This window comes from Fukomys damarensis, unplaced genomic scaffold (genome assembly GCF_012274545.1).
Source record: "Fukomys damarensis isolate Sample0158 unplaced genomic scaffold, DMR_v1.0_HiC HiC_scaffold_37, whole genome shotgun sequence".
Lineage (NCBI taxonomy): Eukaryota > Metazoa > Chordata > Mammalia > Rodentia > Bathyergidae > Fukomys > Fukomys damarensis.
The window spans coordinates 42,960,129-42,982,354 of record NW_022900949.1 but is presented as its reverse complement, the minus strand read 5'-3'; the positions used below and the strand labels follow the sequence as shown (position 1 = coordinate 42,982,354).

General features: G+C 44.6%; 1 protein-coding gene across 1 annotated transcript in view; it reads right to left on the bottom strand.

The window, feature by feature from the left end:
- Dock3 (dedicator of cytokinesis 3) overlaps positions 1-22,226 on the bottom strand; it is a 387,335-nt gene that overhangs the window by 4,200 nt on the left and 360,909 nt on the right. Inside the window, exons 42-52 of the mRNA XM_010625591.1 lie at positions 19,271-19,412; positions 17,951-18,117; positions 17,739-17,825; positions 17,096-17,275; positions 16,326-16,409; positions 16,088-16,204; positions 13,643-13,764; positions 11,880-12,018; positions 11,213-11,360; positions 4,227-4,345; positions 3,044-3,131 (exon numbers count right to left, since the gene is read on the bottom strand). Coding sequence (XP_010623893.1) covers positions 3,044-3,131; positions 4,227-4,345; positions 11,213-11,360; positions 11,880-12,018; positions 13,643-13,764; positions 16,088-16,204; positions 16,326-16,409; positions 17,096-17,275; positions 17,739-17,825; positions 17,951-18,117; positions 19,271-19,412 — 1,393 coding nt within the window. The remainder of the gene's footprint in view (positions 1-3,043; positions 3,132-4,226; positions 4,346-11,212; positions 11,361-11,879; positions 12,019-13,642; positions 13,765-16,087; positions 16,205-16,325; positions 16,410-17,095; positions 17,276-17,738; positions 17,826-17,950; positions 18,118-19,270; positions 19,413-22,226) is intronic.

The window sequence follows — 22,226 nt, the reverse complement described above, 5'->3', positions numbered from 1 at the left end:
TGGCCAAGAGTTGGTAGGTATTCTGTCCCAGAATGGTACCCAAAAGGGCCTGTGGTGCCACTCAAACTTTGAGTTATCCCTGTTGCTCTGAGGCCCACTGGCCAGGACTGGGACACATTAGAGGTTTTTCTAGGCAAGAAGAGGTATGCAATGTACCTGGTGGAGGAAAATGTAAAGTGTAGGCATTTTAGCCCAGACCTAGCTAGACTGACTGCTTCTGGAGAGGAGGAAGGGCTGTGGAGCCTATGGATGCTTTTGAACATCTAGAGAGGCATCTGAATGCCATGCATACAGGGTAGTGTGAACCCCAGACTTAGTAAGAAAGCCAGTTCCACAATACTGGCACTTCAACAATCATGGTGAAAGACTACAGAAGGGAAGAGAAGAGGAGCAATGGCTGGACCTTGGGTTCCAACAGTCCTATTCTGCAGGTACAGGAAAGGAGGACATGTGAAACTTGTTGGATAACTCCTAGAGAACAAATATCCATAGAAAGAAATACCATTTTTCAGAAGGAGCCTGAGATACCTAGAGTTTGGGTTCTTCCTGGTTCAACCACTGAGTAGGGAATCTCAAGGCCTGACAGGAAACTGTGGGCCTGTGGAAGGTAAGGAGCTAGAGCCTAGCCTTTGAGGAAGTGGCCAAGAGGGTCTGGACTCATAGTGAGCTAGGGATAAGAGAGTGATGTCCATTTTTTTTTCCAGGTATTGGTGTAGGCTTGCAGCAGAACACAAGGTAAAATGCCACTATATAAACAGCCTCTGTTTTTAGGAGTGGTGCTTAGTTTCATGATATAGTTAATGACTGGTAGCAAGAAGGTGGGGCAGCCATGGAGCAGTGGCACAGTTGTTGCCCACAAGGAGGAAAGAAGTCTGACTCTGATGAGCATTAGGTGGATTCCATTGCAAGGTCAACTCAGGAAGTGCAAACCACCCCAAGAACAAAGTTTATCCTTGGTCCAGGTTTTTTCCAGTATGCAACAGGAGCTTCTGATCCTCAGCAATGAGACTTTTCCTCACAAAGGCAAAGAACCATCTCTATAAAAAGCCACAGACCTTAGAGAAGAAGCCTGGAGGAGGGTCTGAGTGCTTTTCCAAAGGGACACCAATAATCTAAGATCTCAGATGCTCACCTAATCCCTGGAAGAATTGTGGGGCTGCAAAAGTTTATCTTCAGGGGCCCAAAGGAAGCTGAGAGCAGGAAGGCTATGGGAGAACAAAGCTGGCAAGGCTGTAATGGTTTACAAAATAAGCCTGCTTGAGATACTCCATGTGAACTAGAAAGCACCAAGTTGGGCCCTTAGCCTGATAACTGTGAGGGCAGTGAATCTTTGCTGTGTAGCACAAATATACTGGGGCTAGTTAGAGGGCTAAAGGAGAACAGTCCCCAGTGTGTCCTGTCATCTTCTGTCTTAGTCTTAACAATTGTTCAGCACTAGTCTGGGATCCCCAGTACACAGTCCCTATCCCTGATGGTAGGCTTGCCTGGCCTGGGAGTCACTGCCTGCCAAAGGAAGATACCTGAAAGTGAGAGGTGTTATCCTCAAGATACTCAGGACTCTAACTGATACAATGATGTCAGTTCTGGAGACTTGGGAAGTCACCATCTGGTCTATATATTGCCACTAGGAAGATGTGTAATTTGCCACTGAGTAAATGCCGACTTTGTATTGTGCATATGCTTGCCTCTGTTCTGAGACAACCCTCTTTCCCTCTCAGATGTATGATGGGCATGTTCAGCTTCTTACTGAGTTCTGCACTGAGGCCTGAAATTCTTCGGTGTCTAGTTTGGGGAGCATCTTGGTCTGGTCACCAACACTCATTTAAGCTTTGAGCCTGTCTGTGCTCTTGGCTAGTTCTAAGATTGTTCTGCATCTCCTGTAAGGAAAAGCCATCGTGGATTCTGGCTAAAAGGATACTTTATTTGGGGAATCCAAATAAATACTTTATTTCAGGAATCCGAGAAGCCACGTGCTTTCAGGATGTGGACTGTTGAGGCTAGGAAGGTATCTTCAGCAGGCCATTTATTGCTGAGCATCTGGTAGCAATGCCCACCAGACATTGAGGCTGTAGACTCAGTTCATTGTCTCTAACAGGGACACAAAGGTCCTTCTCCTTCATGGTGAGCAAGGAAGGAAAAATGACAGTGGGGACAGCAGACAGTACTAGGTGAACAGGTGCAATAACAACACGATGACAGCTCTGTAGGGACATGTTCTGATATTATGGGGATAAGTCTGTACTGATGGGAATTAAGTATGCCCTAAACTCCAACAGATGGAGGAAAGAGGAGAACCTCTGGGGACAGGGCTGGTATGAGTCTAGGTTCTTGGTGGAAGAAATGCTCAGTACTATCCTGGGGGACAGGAAAGCACAGAACTGTATCCATTTAGGTAATTTTCTGTGTTAAAATTAACTCAGGTGTCTGGGGTTTCATGCCAAGGTCACCGAGGTTGAAGGCTGGTTCTTTCATTAGCTTGCAGGAGAACACAGGATAAAATGTCAGTATCTAGATTGCCTCAATTCTAAGGAAGATTGCTCAGTCTCAGAGTACAGCTGATGGCCTTGCTGGCCAGAGTGGCTACAGGGTGAAGGACTCCTTTAGAGCATGCAGGGCTTCTTTTGGAGAAGCTTGTCTTTAGGAAATTCACTCTATCATAGTGTGTCTTTTTTATTTTTGTGGCTTTTTTTGCTCACAGTAATGACCTGTGCTCCAAGGGAGGTCCCTAAAGGACCAAGTTGACAAGGAACAAAGGGACTATAGGGCTTGAATTATGGAGATGCTTAGGCTACAGGAGTGATTGAAGCCTGAGTTTCCATGAAGTTGGACTCAGGGCAATTGGAAAATGGGGCTTCTTTGAAGGCAAACTCTGGAAAGAGGGAGCAATACAGACAAACAGGATCCAAACCTGATGCAGAACTTGTCAGCACTCTCAACAGATTGATAGATCATGTTAGAGTGTAGTCCTGGGCAGCTTAAGGATAAGAGTGACAGTCAAGATGTAAACAAACATGAGGGAACTCCTGAACAAAGAGTACCATACCTTTTTCAGCCACAGACAGATTGGGATCACTGCAGGGTTTGCAGGGTCCAACCACTTGCTGGAACAAGGCCCGCTGGAAGTTTGGTGACTGAAGGCAGGAGAAAAACATCAAAGTGTGAAAATAGCATTATGTTTTGAGGAGCCAGTATGTTCTAAGAACAGACAGGGAAATCAAAGCAGTGCGATGGGCTGTTCTTGAGATGTGCTGAGAGTGCCAGGCCAACCTTGGAGAAGACTGTCCAGGGGCCTATGTTTCTGAGCACTTCTATGGACAGTCAAAGCACCACCCACATTGCCTTATGCAGGGCCCAAGAGAAAGGACATAGTTGTGTCTAGAATATCTAACAGTTTGCATACTTCTGTTTGGTCAGGAAGCCCCACTGGCAGAAAAGATGTAAGGACTTCCAATTTATCCATGAACTCTGACATATTTTGCTTCTTGGAGAGACCCCACACAGTTCCACATTGTCAGCACTGAAGGTAAAGAAAGGGCAGCACCCAAGCATGGAATCACATAGACCGTGTTCTGATGGGAGCCTGCCAAGAAGATCTATTCTTTCTGCATGGTGGGGATCTGGCACAGAGGGTACCAGTAAGAAACTCCTGGCAGTCTGGGGCTAAGTGCCACTCACTTGGAGATGACTTTTATGGACTCAGAACGGCAGGAGCAGACTCCCCAGGGAGAGAGTAATCACTACAGCTTCCTGGTCTAGAGCTCCAGACAAAGTGTTTGGAGAACTGTGCAAGTGGTATGGACAGCAGCCCCAGAAGGTAGTGAGGCTAGAAAGATAAAAGAGGTAGATCCTACCACAGTGAGGATGACCTGTACACACAGAAGAAGGACACTCTCCAGACCCATATTTACCACAGCCTTCTTGGGATAGGTTGCAAAGAACTATATTCCTCTGCCAGAGGAACTCGGGATGAGGAATCAGAAAGCTGGTCAGAAGGACAGATAATCACACAAGCAATATTGGCTCTAACCCTGCTGCCATTCTACCCACACCTGCACTGGATTATTGGCCCCCAGATTTACTGTACTCTCCAGGTAGGAGCCCAGCAGCCTTTTTATAGCAGAAAGAGGGAGGCATGCAGGACAATGCTGAAGGCCCAGAAAATGCAACGAGGGAAGTCCAGGTCAACACACTTGTAGCAGAAGGCATTTGTAGGCTGGATTTGCTACCTGTCCATTTTCCAGGATAGCTGCTGGATACATGGCACTGCTTGGGCGGTCCCGGTGTGTGGGCAGCAGCAACATCATTTCCCGGGTGTGGCGGTACTTATCTGGCAGAGAGGGAGAGCCTGTAACCAAGTGAGAACAATCACGCACAGATGACAAACCACAAATGGAGAGCTCGGTGGTCAAGTGTCCTCAGGACTGGGGAACCAAGGTAGGCGTTCCCTACCATTGAGAAGTAAGTTCAGCAAACATAAGAGGAATAAAACAGAACCTGGCAGTTAGATGGTAGTAAGGGCTGCACCTGCACCAGCCAAGGTAGACCCACTGATAGAGCTCCCCTTAACCCATGCTGAGAGGCAAAGGGTTATGAGAGCTGAAGACTAGAATAGGGTGGCTAGGAGGCCCTGCATTCAATGCTTTCATGGCTGGGTGTGGTCTGGAGGTTGGGCTCTCTCATGAGGCCCAGGCATGGGCATAGGCCAGCTTGTGAGGAATCCATCACAAAGAGACAAGAGACATTCAGTTAACAGCCACACATACTGAGCTCCCATACACTTACCTTTTTCCATCACTAGTGGCTCTATTCTCACCTGACTTCCTGTACCTTTTCCCAGAAGAATGTCCTTTTCAGACTTTAGACCCACAATATTTGACTCTGCCTTCTTGCCAGTTCTATGGCAACCTTATAGCTAGGCTAGTAGGGGACCCAGGCCCCTGCACACATGTGGCTCTGAGACTTGATCTTCATTGGCTCAGGGGCACAGAACTAATTTGGAAGCCACAAGGTTTAAACCTAGGCTCCTGAGTTGACTTGGTTCATATACTCCTGTGAGGCCTCTGCAGTGACTTCTCCTGACTAGAAGGGTTGTAAAGGAGACTAGATCATACTGTTGTGCTGTGACCCAGATCCCATGGATTCAGGTTCTGGCTATAGGCCAAGGAACTTGCCAACCTATGGTTCTCAAGACCTTTCATAGAAGCAGTAAGAATAACTTGCAGGCTTTCCTGGTGTGTAATTTGGATAGCCCTTGAGATGTACACTGATCACTGCCAGATACCAGGCACATTGAGTGAGAAGCCAAGGGGGTACTGGTCCTCTCAAAGGAAAGTCAACTGGACCCCAGTGCCTCTGGTTGGTGAAAGCAGCTGAAACCCCTTGTTGGATGGTTGAAATCAGCGCCAGCTGAGAAGTAAATCTTCTCCTAGAGGCTCAATGTCTCTAAAACCCAAGATCTCCAGGGCTTTGAGTGTGCAGTGTCAAGACATGGCTAAAAGAAGATGACTAGGGCCCCTGTACCCAATGCTTAGCCATCTTTCCCCAGGAATATTTGAGAAATTTCTCATGGATTTATTTTTGTTTAAGGAGAGGTTTAATTTAGAATAGCAAAAACAATTCTGGGCAACAAAGGCAAGGCAGGGGGCATCACAATCCCTGATTTAAATTATACCACAGAGCCATTATGATAAAAACAGCATGGTACTGGCAAACACACACATACACACACACACACACACACACACACACACACACACAGACCTGAGGATCAATGGAATGACTAGAAGAGGTGGAAATAAGACCAAACATACTCAACTACCTTATCTTTGACAAAGGGGCCAAACTTGTTCACTGGAGGAAGAATAGCCTCTCTAATAAGTGGTGCTGGAAAAACTGGCTTTCTACATAATGAAGATTAAAACTAGACCCATATCCCATATCTCTCGCCATGTACTAAATTAAAGTAAAAATGGACAAAAGATCTAAATATTAAAACAGAAACACTAAATCTGCTGGAAGAGAGACTAGGTAGAAATCTTGAAGACATCAGGGTAGGCAGCAACTTCATGATAAAATCCAAACTGCACAGGAAATAGAGCAAAGAACAATAATTGGGATTTCATCCTATTAAAAAGTTTTTACACCACAAAATAAATCACCAAACAGAGTGAAGAGACAATTCACAGAATGGAAAAAAAATTTATCCAGTAGTCCCTCAGATAAAGGACTAATATCCAGAACATATGAAGAACTGAAAGAAATCAGACCCACCCCAAATTTAAAGACCCAATAAAAAAGGGCATCTTGAATGAATGGACATTTATCAGATGAAAAAGTACAAATGGTGAACAAACAAATGAAAAAAAATGTTCAATATCACTGGTCATCCGAGAGATGCAAAATAATGTTGAGGTTCCATCTTATTCCAGAAAGAATGGCTGTTAGCAAGCAATCAACCAACAAATGCTGGAAAGGCTGTAGGTAAAAAGGAACACTTCTCTACTGTTGGTGGGAGTGCATACTGGTGCAACCATTGTGGAAATCAGTGTGGAGATTCCTCAAGAAATTAGGATTAGGGGGCTGGGGATTTAGCTCAGTGGTTCTGCCACCTGCCTGGCAAGATCAAAGTCCTGAGTTCAATCCCCAGTACAAAAAAAAAAAAAAAAAAAAAAAAAAAAAAGTCAGGATTAGAGGTCCCATTTGGCTCAGCCATTCTCCTTCTTGGCATCTTCCCAAAATAATTAGCAACATGTTTGTTGCTAAACAAACATGTTTAGCAACAGTTTGTAATAGCTGAATCTTGGAAACAACACAAATGCCCATCAACCGATGAATGGATAAAAAAGATATATGTGTTTTTCTTAATACAGTGGAATACTACTCAGCCATAAAGAAAGATAAATTTGAGACATTTATAGTTAAGTGAATGCAGGGTTGTGACTATACACTTAAGCGAAATAAATTGTAGACACATATGAGTAAACATAGGACTGTCTCTCTGGTGTGAGAAACTGAAAGGGTAAATAAGGACCAAAACATATAATAGATAATATGAAATAGGAAGAAACTGTTCAAAAGGAAAGGCAAAATGTGAAGGGTGTGGGAAGGAAGGGAAAAAGGAAAAAAAAACTAGAAAAGGAAAAAAATGGAAACAAAACTTTTATAAATAAGGGGAGGGAGGGAGGTTGAAGGGAAGGAAGGGGAATTAATACTTGCACAAAATCAGCATAACAAATACTATTAATATAACTTATCCCAGTTACTAGTTATATAACTTTTCCCAAGTTGGTCTGAGTGATCCCCAGGATTGGCTTAAAAACCTAGTTTTAAAAGAGTGAGTAAAGTATTATCATATTCCCTGAAAAACCGTGCCTGAATCTGCTATTACTTTGTGATTTTTTTTCTGATTTCTATGTTCTCTTTTAGAACTTGTGCTTTTAGGCAACCTCAAGAAAATGGCTATGTAAACAAAAAAGTAGTAAGCTCCAAATCCTGATTTGTGGTTCCTTCCCAGCATTGAATGCTGTGGGTCAGAGCTTGGGATGCACTATTCTTCATTCAGTATGCACAATAAACTAAAAACAAACCTCACAGCACCAAATGCTACATCGGGCACATCTCCTGCCCATTCCACCCCAGGTATGTGGTTGGACTACTTCCTTCAGGCTGTTCATGGTCTCTCATCTCAGAGTTCATAGGCTGCCCTAGAAGGCCAATGTCACATCTGTGTATTCAATATCCCAATTCATGCTGGAGTGCTACGATAGAAGGACACCAGCCTGCAGACCAGGCAAGAACTGGGGCTCTGCTGAGATTTGGATTCATCTTATGGTGGCCTCCCTGGTGCTATAGCAAGAGTGCCATGCTAGCATTACATTTTCCAACTCTATCATCTCACTGCCCTCTGCCCTGGATAACTAATTCAATGGTAGGGAAGAATGATGGTTATTTTCCATGAAGACATTTAGGACTTTTGAACTACTTCAATTGTACTCTGATAATCTCCAAGGAGGCTAAGTCCCACTGTGACTGGATGACTCATGCAGAGTCCATTTTCTAGTGCTCATCAACCTTTTGACCACAAGGGGGAGCTGCTGACTTAGAAGAGTTTAGACTGCCTGCGTGCCATTCATCTCAGAGGTTTCCAAAGCAATAGAAACCACAGCTGTCTGCACTAATCTCATGGCAAGGGAGGACACTAATCTCATGACCACTCCTGGGAGTAGGGAAATAATCCAATGTAAAGGAAACCTGCTTCGGACCACCTCCATGGAAGCTTTCCCCTCACTGGTAACAAGTGACATACTCCAAATGGAGTAGATCATTCCCTCCCTTCTTTGCTTAGAGTGCATCTACAACTGTGTCTGCCACATTTATGTGAAAACATCAATTTTTCTTTCTGTCACATATATTCTTCTATTTTCTCTCACAGGTTCTGATACTATGCCTGACAGATAATGGATCTGCATATAGACTATATGAATGCTGTGGTCTAGAAGTGACTTCCTCTTCCTTATTGCCTCTACCCTTGTCATCATTCCCAGCTTTGGGCTAAGTTTTACTGAACCATTTTGTTCACTTTTGTACTTACTGTCTACCCCAGAAAGGGAAGGAGCTTTTCTCAACTTTCCTCTATGTGATATTCTAGAGATTAGATATTCTAGAGTCTGGTTATTATGATAGTTTGTCCCTACAAATAGTGACCACTAGTGCCTTCACTCCCAAAACATAAGCCATTCCTTACACGAGGTGAAATCTCATTTCCCTTCCTGGCATGTGAGTTGGCTTTTGTGACTTGACTGGACAATAGAAATGTGGCAACAAGATTTTTTAGGATATCCAAGGCTGGGCAGTAAAGAGCCTTCCAACTTTTGCCTAGGTCTCTTGGAATGCTTGCTTTGGGGAAAATCAGCAGCCATGCTGAGAAGCCTGATCTTCTTGGAAAAGTCAAATGTAGCAAAACAAGTTGATAGCCCCAGCTCCAGCCATCCCCAGCTGGCAGCTTTGTTAGTGAGCCATTTTAAACATTAAGACCCACTGGACCTTTAAGTGATTCTATCCTAACTCCAACATAGTAATCCCTATTAACTTACAGAATAGTGAGAAATGATAACTTTTTTAAAAAAGACATTAAGATTTAGGTGTGGTTTATTATGTAGCAACAGATAACTTACTCATATGAAATAAGGAAGGGTTAGTTCCAAACAAGAAGGAAATGCTTTCTCTGTAATTCTATTCTAAAATCATCTTTCCTGATGCAAGAGCCAGGCTATTTCCTTACTGAGTACTTAGTAAAAGCTCCATGACTGAATGAATCAGTAACTAGTTAGCTGGAAGGATAAAGGTGGTGACATCTATAAAGTCTTAACATTCCTATCAGCAGCCGCAGTCTACAGGCATATCTGAGCAATATCAGAGTGGTACTAAATTAAAATGTCTTCATCAACAATCACAACTCTGATATCTCTCTTCATCAGGAATAGCCAGATATATACAAGATATAGATGAGCATATATTAAGCAAGATTTCATATTAGGGCAAACAATAAAACCCAGGCAGAATTTCAAAATCTATTTCTGCATCTCTAATCAGAGCATTTACCTCAAGACACCCAAATATCAACCTCTACTATATCATTCATGGCTATTCCTCAGGGTTTTCTTTTTATTCCCAAAGCCATCTTGCAGTGTCTGTTTTACAACAGAAATCATTGTTGCTTTGTTATGTTTGCAGCCTTCTCATACTGAGAAGTCCTTAGCATGTACCATTTTGTTGTTTCATTGTCTTATTTAACATTATGGGTCTGTTTCCAAATACTGATTCTCTTTGTCTGGCTCTCTCAGTCCATGTTAGGAAGGCAACATGGGTGGTAGGTGCGTATGAGCCTGAGGACTGGTGAGTATAAACATCTGTATTCCAAATTCAGCTTTCTGCCCTCTCATGGGGCCTGTGTCCCCATAGGAATGAGGGGTTGGATTGGATATTTCAGGCAGAAATTTGACTGCCCTGCTGGAACATTACACTCTTCACCTCCACTTTTCCAAGGCTTTTCTCAGTTGGTCACCATTATCTTTCAGCTATGTTATACTGCTTGGTTCTCTTTATCACTGCCACTGTGGGCCTCATAGGTTTGTGTGCTTTGGAGAACTCCATTTCTTAATGATTTCCCAAGAGATGAGTTTGTGTGTTTTTCTTTGTATTCAAAGTAATGAGAAAAAGAAAACAAGATCCTCTCCCTTTGAACCCTGGAAGCAACAGCTAGTAACTGGCCAGTGGGCTCAGATATTGTTACTATCCTGCACAGCCAACCCTGGGACTCACTAGACCAGTGGTGGTGAACCTATAACACATGTGCCACAATGGGCTGTTTGCATCACTGAAAGCTCTAAAAGGTTTGCCATCACTTCAGTAGACCCTACATACCACAGCTTATTTCCATTCCATCACAAAAGTTTTCTATCTAAAAGGGTAGGATCAATTTTCGCTGCAGGAACTGGAATCACAATGTAGAAAACACAGTGGCTCTCAGAGGGTAATATGTATTCAACTGAATAAGATATCAAGCAATAATTGGCAAACTAAATAGGTTTTTATAGACCTATCTCCCTGATTAAGCCTTTCCCAACTGAAGTCTTTTTGGTTGTTACTGTTTTAGAATAACACTTTCCAAGGTTAATTTTAGCCTTCAAATTTACTTTTCATATTTCATCATCGTGCTTAATTCCTTAAGATAAAAATATCTTATTTTTGCCTTGACTTTACTCTTTTTTTTTTGAGACAGGGTCTCACTATGTAGTTGAGACTGACCTAGAACTCACTGTGTAGCCCCGACTGGTCTCAAACTCACAGTAATCCTCCTGCCTCAGTCTCCCAAGTGCTGGGATTACAGGCATGTGCCACCATGCCCAGCTTGACTTTGTTCTTTATTCTTGCAAACACTTCATTGGGAAAGGATTGAGCTTTCTCCTAGGCTGTGTCCTCTTACTAAGCTACCTAGTAGCAGCACAGCAGTGACTACTGCCAGGGCAGGGTCTACTGTTGGCCAGAGAGAGGGGTGTGAAGGCAGAAACCCTGGAGTCCTTGGTGCTGAAAGCACGAATGAGCATTCTGTAAGGCACAGGCCATTCTCAAAGACAGCCACAGATGAAAGGAGGATGAGTGGGGTCCACAAAGCCCTCTTGTCCCTCTGCAGGCAGCACCCTACCATCCTTACCTCGGGCACTGGAAGGGGCAGAGGTAATCATCTGGGATGGTGCTGAGTGAGTAGAACTCAGGCTGGAGGAAGAAGGGCTTGCCTGGGACGAGGACAGAACAGAGACGTTGGTGACTGAGCCCTGGTACCTGAGGTTGGGATACGCGAGCTGGAAAGGGAGAAAAATCAGTATGATAGACTTTTGAATGGTCAGGACTATAGGGCTGATACAGAGTTGGTTTCTTCATACTCTGAGGTGACTAGACCCAGTGTCTGTTACTCCAGACATTGACAGAGGCCAGAATGATGGCCAGCACTAGGGACTACACATACCACCCACAGAGGGCAGGGCTATTGAAGTGGTCCTTTCATGGTGCCCATAGAGGAAGCAGGATGAGGCTTTTACATATAAATGCCAAGCAGGAGAGTAATCTGGCAGAGGATCTTTCCCATGGGATCTGTGGGAGCAGCTAGGGCTGAGGCTAGATTTCCTTCTTGGGAAATAAGGCCTAGGAACTGAGACCTGGAATAGTATATGGAAAGAAGTCAGCTTTGTTAGCTCTGGGGAAGGGAATTCAGGAACTAGAGAGCTAGGCAGACTTGCTAGTTCTCAGACCAAACTCTCCAACAGAAAGGTGAAGCCTCTAGGCATGGTACCCTGGCCATTTTCCTTAGACAGCTCTGGTACCTGCATGTGATGGTACAGGTCCTCAGGAGCCTCGCCCATGGAGCTGTCTCCCATCATCACCATGTTTCCTGCTTCACTAGATGCATGTGAGGACAGAGAAGATGATGAATGGCGGCCAGTGCCCATCAAGTTCATGGGGCTGTGAGCAAAAGTGGGAAATAGGGAGGAATCAGGCCATGGCTGAGAAAGCACACTGAGTGGTAGTAGGGGAATGTGTGAAACTGTCATCTCAAACCTTGGCCACCCCTGGTTTGGAGGGTTCCATAGTCAACATTCATATTTATTAGAGCCTGGAGCAGTCCTGAGCCCTGCCCTACTGCTTAGCCCTTTGTTGGGGAAGGCCCACAGTGTGCTGGCATAGCCTCTACCTAGAGTTAAATGACTGATAACCACTTAATCTGAGTATATTAAAAGTTTCTTAGAAGGAATAAAAGAGAAATATGTTGAGTGCGTCAAGGATCCTGTGTGCTCCTTGCTGTGTGGATATTAGTCTGAGCCAGGGACTACTACTGCCCACACCATTATGGGATCTACTCCTAGGCCAGAGATATCTTCCTGGTAGGGGGAAGCTACTAAAATATCGGCTGTGAACTATCTGTGGCCTTTCTTCCACATCTGTGGCCACAGGCTTGCCAACAGGTTTCCTCTATCAATACCAGGAAGCATTTCATAGATTTATTCCTTCTTATGTACTGGGTCCTCACTCTGTGCTGGGTTGTTGCTTACACTAGAAACAAACCTGGCCTTCCTGTCATAGACTCTTTGAGCATACTCAGTTAAGGCCAGCAAGGCCAGGAATCCTGAGTTGCCAGTAGTCACACTTTGCCGTATTATACCATTATTTTCTTCCTTAAAATCAATTAGTAGCCAGGCATGCTGGAGCACACATGCAGTTCCAGCACTCAGGAGGCTGAGGAAGGAGGATCACTGTAAGTTTGAGGTCATCCTGAGCCACACAGTGAGTTCAGGGCCAGCCTGAATTACATAGCGAGACCCTGTCTCAAAAACAAAAAACAAAACAAAAAAAACCCAATTGGTAGCCAGGTGTGGTGGTGCATGCTTGTAATCCCAGCACTTGGGAGGCTGAGGCAGGAGGATAGCTGTGCGTTTGAGCAACATAGTGAGTTCCAGGTCAGTCTCAACTACATAGTGAGACCCTGTCTCAAAAAACCAAAACCAAACCAAAACAAACCAAAACAAAAACAATACACCAAAAAACCAAACCAAACCAAACCAAACCAAAACAAAACAAAACATAATGAATTGGTGATCCTCATTCCCCCTGGGATCAAGTCCAAAGATCCACATGTTCAAGGCCAATTCAGAGCTGGTTCTAGCTCTGTTCTGTGCCCTGGAATCATGTGCCACAGTCACTTGGCTCTCTCCTCTTAGTGCTGACCAGGCTGGCTGGTTCATACCTTGAAGCTTCTGGAATGTTAGTCACTTGCCTAGATCAATCTATCTCATTGCATTACCCTCCTAATCGCAACTCTCTCCCACATAGTTAATTTTAAATTATCCCTTAGAACTCACCCAGATGTTCCCTCATTCTTATTCCTACAAAACCATTTATATTCTGTCACACAGGAAGTGACTGACTAGATATGAATGGGGATCCTTTGGCAAGAACTGTGATAGGGCTGTGTGCATGGGTAAGAAGAAATATGAGTACACAAAAGCACTCGCTGGAACTTCTTTCCTCTGATGCTCATCTTTCAGACTTACCTCCCAATAGGGAACCCTCACTAGCTTTAAGGCGGTACCTGTGCCGGTGTGTCATCTTGATGTTCTCAGGGCTCATGGGGCTGTGGGATGCCAGAACATTTCCCCGTGGGGTGCTGGTGCCTGAACAAGCAGGACTTAGCTTATCCAAACCTGGAAACTCCTGTTGAGAAAGGAATGCTCATTTATAGAGTAAAGAATAAATAATTAAGGGGTAGGAGGGGAAAGCTGGCTGCTAGTCAGAATATAAAAGAAACAAAAAAGTATCATGTATTGTACTGCTGACTTCTTTTGGGCAATGACCCCCTAATGACTAACCACCCTTCTAACTGTTCTGGAGCCTACACCACAGGGCATGAAGCCTTAGCTTGACTCTGAAGAAAAGCACATCTGGACTAGGCTGGTTGGTCAGAGCTTATAGGATTGTGTTAGCAGGTGTTTTGGTGTTTTCACTAAAGAGTAAGTACAGCAAAGGCTGAGAAGGAGGAGAAGAAGAGTTTATTACCAATTGTCAGTGAGAACATCATAGACATGGACTGGGGTTGGGTTTTATTGGCTTGCTAAATGGCCTACCTCTTAGTGACCTGAGTCATAGACCACCTGTAACAGTCTATGGGGGAAAGAGGAAACAAAGCTCTGATGAAAAACAGCACAATTTTATTTTAGCATAATTAAATCCTTACGAAGTATGTAGACTTCTTGGCAGAAACTTCTATTTCAAACCCTCCCGAGTAACAGCACATTGGTTTATGTTCCTGTTTATAACTCTGAGAAAACAAAGTACAACTTTCCAGGTTTCAAGTGTTTCACAATCTATCGTGAACAGAGGCCCATGTCCATTAGCAATGTATCAGAGCTTTGCCTCCTTTTCCTCCAAAGCATGCTCAGGGCTGAAATGTGCTTCTGCAGCCCCAGAGGATAGCTCCACACGAACACATTGGAGACCTTGACATGTACTGGCAAGATTCTGCTTTCCATTTGCTGCAGTGACCTGTCTATGTGACAGAGAATTTCCCTCATGGCCAGCTTCAGCTTCAAAGAACCACCTGCTATGACAAGGAAGTCTGCACACTGTAGAGGCCAGCCAAACCGGGAGAAGACACAGTGTAATGAGAAGTGATGAGATGCTCATCAGATTCAGAGACTGACTACTCAAGTTCTTTACTAAGTGGACACCCTAATTTAAGGGAGAAACATTCTCTGTATGTTGTACCTTGAAAATCCACAGGATAAATCCTAAGAGGAAGGAAAATTTATGCTCTACAGGCTTTTGGAAAGGGTGCCACCTTTTAAAATATTAAAAATTTTTCCTCTCTTTTTACTTTTCATGCTGTTCATACTTGTTCAGGAACAGTCTTATAGCTACATTGGGAGTCTGAAGGGACTGAGATGACCACAACTTATAACATCCAAGAACAAAGCAAGTCCACTCTCAGCTCATCAGGTCGACTGAGTCTAAATAATTCAACTTCCCCCAGGGCCTCTGAAGCCAGGGATCATCCTTAAAGAGGAATTTCTTCTGCATAACATCTTGACCCAGCATCTAACAGCTCTTCTCCCTTGCCTTCCTGTTAATTCTACCTAGTAGTCCTGGGTAATAAGAAGAGAGTTTTGCTTGGGAGACAGGTAGCAGTAGGTAACTGGGCTCATATCCCTTGAGATGTGGTAATCAGCCTGTTTAGCAAGGAGGTTCCTCTAGAAATTATTTGGAGTCAGTCCCATGGCTGAAAATGGGGTGATGGTATGTGAATAGGAGATTCAGAGTCGCCTTAATCTTATATTTATTCTCTGTAGGACCCTGCAAAAGAAAACTAGTTCTGAAAAACAGGTCTTCCTTGTATGAATAAGTCCATGCATGGTCCAAACCCTAGTGGAGGCCAGTCAGGCCAGAGTGGAGAGCTTCTGGGGCCTGGTCTAGCCCCAGAACCTATCTGATACTTTAAAGTAGCTGGCATGAAAGTTCCAAAGCCTTTTTCAGATGTGAGCCTTGGTCACTAGATATCATGGAGAAAGTTGGGTGGGGAAAAGGGGGAAAAAGAAGGGAGTTACAGAAGAAATAAAGAGGGATAAAGAGAGGGGGGAAAATGAAGATGGGGGAGAACAAAGGAGATGGGAACTGGCTCAGGCCATACTTAACTCTTCAGGTTCTTGGGATAAAAACATCTCTAAAGAGATCCCTACACATAGGATATATACTTTAGTTTCTTTCCTCTGCATAAGAAAACCTCTACCCATTAGCACAGTGTCCTGAAAAATGTTCTTTGCCCTTGAATCTGACTCCTTTGGGAATGAGTAAATTAATGAGGATGCTGAGCATCCTTGCCCTGGATATAGCATTGATCTCCTGCCTCCTGCCACTCTGTGGTGGAGACAGCTTCTATTTCTCACCTCCTCTCCCTCCAACTTTTCCTTTGGTTGTGGCACAGATCTGGAGGATGTGGCACCTGTTTCTACTGCAGCCAGGGACAGGTCAGGGATCAGCTTACCTGGTAGAGACTGGCCCGCATCATCTGGAACTGATCAATTAACTTCTTATGCAGAGGCCGCATTTCTGGATGTACAAATTTCTCATGAACTGCTAGCCCAACTCCAAGGATATGGACCTATATAAGGGTGTCAAACAAAGCCTCTATGTTAGGCAGAGAGCAGCTTCTGAGAACTGCAGCCATCTTCGTGTGTGACCTTTCCTGATACTTGAGGACCCTTGAGCCCTGCAAGCCATACCTGCTCCTGCATGAGCTCCTTGAGCTGGGTGATCTTCTCAGAATCTCCTGGGTGCTTGGTGATGTAATCTTTATCAAAGAAGGCCTATGAGGGGAAAGGTCAGGTTAGGAAGACTCTTCCTAGGATTATAGCTTAGGTGGGGGCCTCAGAAGCCTGAGTCCAGGGGCCGGGGATTTAGATCAGTGGTCCCACCACCTGCTTTTGCAAGCACAAGGACCTGAGTTTGATCAAACCTGAGTACAAAGGTACCCCTAAAAAGGCAGGCTGTCTCATAGGTGTATGTACCAGCACCTCTAGTCTATTAGAACCTCTGGAAATCACAGATGTGTTTCTGTGCCTGAGAAGGACTAGCAGTGGTCAAGTCACTTGAACTGGAAGCTAGCCCCAATCCTTCATAAAGCCTGGGATGGGGATGGCCTGAGTAGTACAGGTAGGACTAGTGGCCTAGAAGTGGGGGCTAGTCTTTAAGTCCAAAATTCACTTTTTGGAGGGTCGGCCCTCCAGAACTCCCCTCAGAGGACAATTAACATCCTGACATAATCCAATGGCTTATCCATTTGACAGAGCTCAGAGAATAAAGGCAAAGGCCCTGTGAGAGCTGTGCTACCGAAAGGAGGACTGGCCAAGAGCTTAAGGTCTCATCCAAGAAGTTATTTTAGCCAGGAGAAGCTAGCTGGGAAGGCTTCCCAAGGAGGCTGGAATCTCAAGGAGACTGTATCACCTTCCCAGTCAAACTCCCTGTGCAGATTTGGTCTGGGGCCTCAGCTCACCTCCTGGTAGCGTGCAATGCCTCCATTGACAGCTGCATCAATCACACCATTCAGGCACATGCTGAGCAGGTTTATATTTCCATGCACCTGCTTGTGTTGATACTGGCTGATAAGGGCCCGAAGCTCCTGGTTCTTATTCTCAACCACTTGGATGGCATTCTCCAAAGGGCTCACCTCCACCTATGGGCACAGAGCAGACAATGTCCTCCCAGGAATGATGATAACCCCACCACTGTCCAGAAAGCAGGGATCTATGACTTGCGATGCTGAGTCCCTTTCCTTGCTCCTGTGGACTTGGTACTCCCTGGGCCTTTTACTACTTTTCTGGTTTATAGGCACTTGAAAGAACAGGAATAGGAAAGAATAGTAGTTCTGAAACCAGAGAGTTCTGGCTTCCTGAACCTCAGAGAATGGTTTTCTCCTTTGCAAACTGGTGTTTAAAGATAGCTGCTCCCTAGAGTTGCTGAGCAATTTAGAGGAGAGAAGGTACACAAAGCTCCCAGTACAGGATTGACCTGGGGGAGCCGAGGACAGGCAGGTGGCCAGAATTCTTTCTTTCTTCAGTCAGTCCTTAGAGAAAGCTCCCCAGAGCCATAGGTTGAGGGAGCAGCTGAAGCTCAGCCCCATCTGAGGCATATCTCACCAGTTCCCTCCTCTCCACCTCGAACCACCGAGAGATGCCAGGCAAGCTGTGAGTCAAGGTTAGCGTAGTACGTTCAATCCACAGGCTCTGCAGGAAGGGCACAGGCAGGTGTGGCAGTTAGTCAGGTTTTGCCTCACTCTGCCTACCTGAAGGATGCAACAGTAGTGAGTTCCCGAGAAAGTGGGGCTTGCCCGTTTTCTAGATTTGTTCACCTTAAATTCATTTTCCTTGTCCTTGGGGCCTTTGTGAAAAGGTCTGTCATACCGGAACTTCCTTATATTGTTGACACGGTAGAAGCTCTTGACACGATCTGAGACCCTATCCATCTGCAGAACATCCACATAATCTGGGATAGGTGTCACTGCATAGATCTGCAAGTCTGGATGTGAAGTGAAGGGGAAATCAGACTTGCCAAAGGGACAGATCTGAGTGGCTGACCCCATCATCTCATCCAATGAGAGAAAACACACAACAGCCCTTATTCCCTACAGGCAATGGTACTGGAGGCAGAATCATCTCAAGGGGCAGATAAGGTCCAAGCACAGTTAGACTAATTTATCTGTCCCTTGTTCCTTCTTGCTCCAGCAGAGTCTCCCAGGCACTTGGCTGAGGTGAGACAGCAGCAACTAAGTGCCCTCTGATGTACCTTTAAGAAAGACAGGAGGGCTGGGGATTTAGCTCAGTAGTTCCAGCACCTGCTTTGCAAGAACAAAGACCCGAGTTCGATCCCAGGTACAAAAGGAGAAAGACGGGAAAAGAGTCAGGATAATGCAATGCTTACCACCCCACAGGAGAGAAAGAAGGTTGAGAAGACTCCGGCCTACTCATCATAGGTATACTGAATTTATTACAAAGTAAGCTTTCAATAATATACAGTAGTATCTGAAGTCTTTGTGGAGGGAACAGATGGGAGTCTGCTTGACCTCACCTCTGTGGAATAAGTTCAACATAGTCACGGCAACTGTCATGTGTTTTCCAAGGAAGCTGTGTGAGGGTGATGGTGAGGGACAGGCCAGTATTTGCACCAAAAAGTGCAACCAAACAACTAGGCAATTCCAGTCTCCTCCCCATCCCTTCATCCCTTCCTCTGTCCCAGTCTACCTGACAAAGATTAGGAACAATAACAATGCATAGGGAAGTGGAACGGGGTACAGCACAGTCAGATGGTATCCCTGTGAGAAAGAGTCCTGATAGGACCACAGTCACCACCCTGCACAGTGATTGCTCCTGACTGCTCGGCAAGCCCCTCATATGGCAGAGTAAGGGCTAAGTCGCTGGTTGCAGCCAGTCAGAAAAACATCCTCTTGAGAAACCACTTATAATAAGGCTAACCACTTATAATATGGCCTCCTCTGTGAGGCAAAAGTGCCTTGTTAAGTGTGGGTTTGGTGCTGAGGACACATTCAGGTTTAGGACTATGGGTAACCTATATAAGGCTGGAAGGCCAGCCAAACTATAGAGGGGAAGCTGACTAGGTGGGACTCACCCTTTGGGACCCTAGCCCTCCTCCCCCTACCAGTGTCAAAAGATACACTGGGCATCGCACTGAAGGATGGCATCATCAGGATGGTTGGGGTGCTGCATGGCGACAGCCTGTGGGAACTCGCTGAGCATCCTTTGCTGGAAGGCCTCTAGCCTCTCGTAGTCATGACCACGGCACACATATTCTTTATTCTGCCAAAAACATGAAATCATGAGTTCATTATATCACAAAAACTAGGAGCCTCCTCTTTACCAGGTCCTGGGGCAAGCACAGGGCACAGCACTCAGTTTCTGTATTAAAAGAAGACAGTTAAGGAGGGAAAGGGACATTCAATGAAGGGAGAATTGCACTGTGGTATTGCAGCCCTGGAGATGGGGTACAAATAGCATACACAGCTGAAAACAAGGAGTATGAGGACAGCTAGTGGGAGGGTGGCTGAATAGGCCAGCAAGTGTATGTCAAAAAGTCACCACTGTGGGTGCCATCAAATAATTTTAAATGGGCAGCTGATCAGGTATGTGCTTTTGAAAGGAGAAACAGTCTAAGCACTGTCCAGTGACCATTAGGTATTTAATAATTGTTTATTGCACTGATAAACCTCTTTGGTACCAATTTCCTTTGCAAACATGTCAGCAAAGCAAATTGACATCAAACTACACATTTCTTAAAACTTTATGTCATATCATATTTGATTTGGGCTAAGTCTAACTTTTCTTCTTGTAGCTGAGGTCTCCTTGTGAGCAAGACAACCCCAGCCCTACTTCTCTGCTTACCTTATAGCTGATCATGATTGGGTGACTGGAGGAAGTCTGAAACCTGCTGGTGACACTATCTGCTCGTCCAGCTACCTCACCAGACTCTTTTCAATAAATGGTGACAGGCACTTAGGAATCCACCTTGTTATTTCTTGAGAGGCAGGGGCAGGGGAAGGGGGAGAGGGAGACAGGGAATAAATGAGAAAGGGAGGAAGGGAGGGAGGGTGGGAGGGAAGGAAGGAGGGAGAGAGGAAGAGAGATTCTACAAGGCTAGCCATATGATTCTTGAGTTGGAGCTGATCATAGGCCTGGCCTTAGAGCATCTCAACCTTCTCAGAGTAGGATTTTTGCCCCCTTTCTACTTATCTTCTTACTATAAGAAAACTCAGCTAAGGCTGGGCCATGTGTCTGGGTGAATTAGAATGGAAGGGTAACATCAGAAGGGAAGTCAAGGTCAGGAGGAGCAGGCTGGCCAGATGGGTAGACATTTCTAAGTCTCTTGGTTGATAAACAAAACGGGCAATGAAAATATAGTTTGTCACTCAGTGTCCTCACAGTAGTGGCTCCAGGATGCCCTTGTGCATACCAAAATCCATGGATGTTTAAGTTCCTTATATAAAATGGTCTATTTTCATATAGCATGCATTTATTCTTCCTGTATACTTTAAATCATTTCTAGGTTACTTTCAATACACAATACTAAAAATAGTTGTTATACTGTATTGTTTAGGGAATGACAAAAAATAAATCTGTACATGTTCAGATGCATTTTTTCAGAGTATTTTCCATCTGTGATTGAATCAATTCGCAGATGTGGAACTCATGTGGACTGACTGTACTTGTGAAGAACTGACATTATCTTTTTTTTTGTTTTTGTTTTTGTTTTTGTTTTTGTACCAGGGATCGAACTCAGGACCTAATTTTATTTGGTCCCGGGGATCGAACTCGGGTCCTTGTGCTTGCAAGGCAGGTAGCAGAACTGCTGAGCTAAATCTCCGGCCCTGACATTATCTTTTTAAAAAAATGTTTTTAGTGCTGGGGATTGAACCCAGGACCTTGCACATGGCAGGCAAGCACTCTACCATTAGGTACACCCTCAAAACCAGAACTGACTTTTTCATATTATTTGGTCCCGGGGATCGAACTCGGGTCCTTGTGCTTGCAAGGCAGGTAGCAGAACTGCTGAGCTAAATCTCCGGCCCTGACATTATCTTTTTAAAAAAATGTTTTTAGTGCTGGGGATTGAACCCAGGACCTTGCACATGGCAGGCAAGCACTCTACCATTAGGTACACCCTCAAAACCAGAACTGACTTTTTCATATTCAACCACATACATGTATCTCTCACTAGTTTCTGTTCATGAGTCAAATGAAGAGAAATAGGAATTCTGACACCCCTTCCAAAGGAGGCCTGGATGTTTTCCTGTCTCCTTGTGTACTAGTAGACAACAAAATTTGTGAGGGAAGGAAGGCAGATGGTCCACAGAAACCAAGCTGATAGAGCTAAAATAATAGTGTGTTCAGAGGTGGTGAGGGAAGCCTTATGGGGAGGCCCAGCAAGAGGAAGATAGAGCACCGAACTTCAGACTGATTCATGGTCTCACATATGCCTGGGCAAGAAATCCCAACATCTCCACAAAAGACAGATTTGACTGTCACTACTTTGCACTGTATCTGTGCTATCTACAAGGCAAACAGCTTCCACCACCTGGGCTTATTCCATTTGCCACAGATGAACTGAACAGCTGGGAAAGCAGCATGAGACTGGCACAGTGAAATTTGTGTGAATCATAGCTCACAGAGACTGCTCTTTGGGTGGAGAGTGGAACAAACTGACAGGTAACATTTCCTAATACTCTTTGTTTTTCTTTTGTGACTGGAGCCTCTTGAACCACATCTAAACATTCAGACTGTTACTTGCAAGCATGATTTAGATGGAAGATTTAGATGCAGGTTCCATGACAGGTCTTTCCTACTTGTCAGAAAGTTTACAGAACCCTGAGATATAAATGCGCCCTGTAACATGTACATGAGATATTGGGAGCCAGGGTAAACCATGATAGAGTATCCCTGTTTGGCTAGGACAGAAATGAGATGCCAGGCACCAATTCTGTAATGTTCAAACTGATGAGGTTTCAGAGGGAAATTTGGTTTATGATGTAAAAATTATAAATCTATACATGGATAATAAAATGACAATAAATCTTAATTTTCAAAGATAAAATGAGAAAGAAGTTATAAGACCAGACT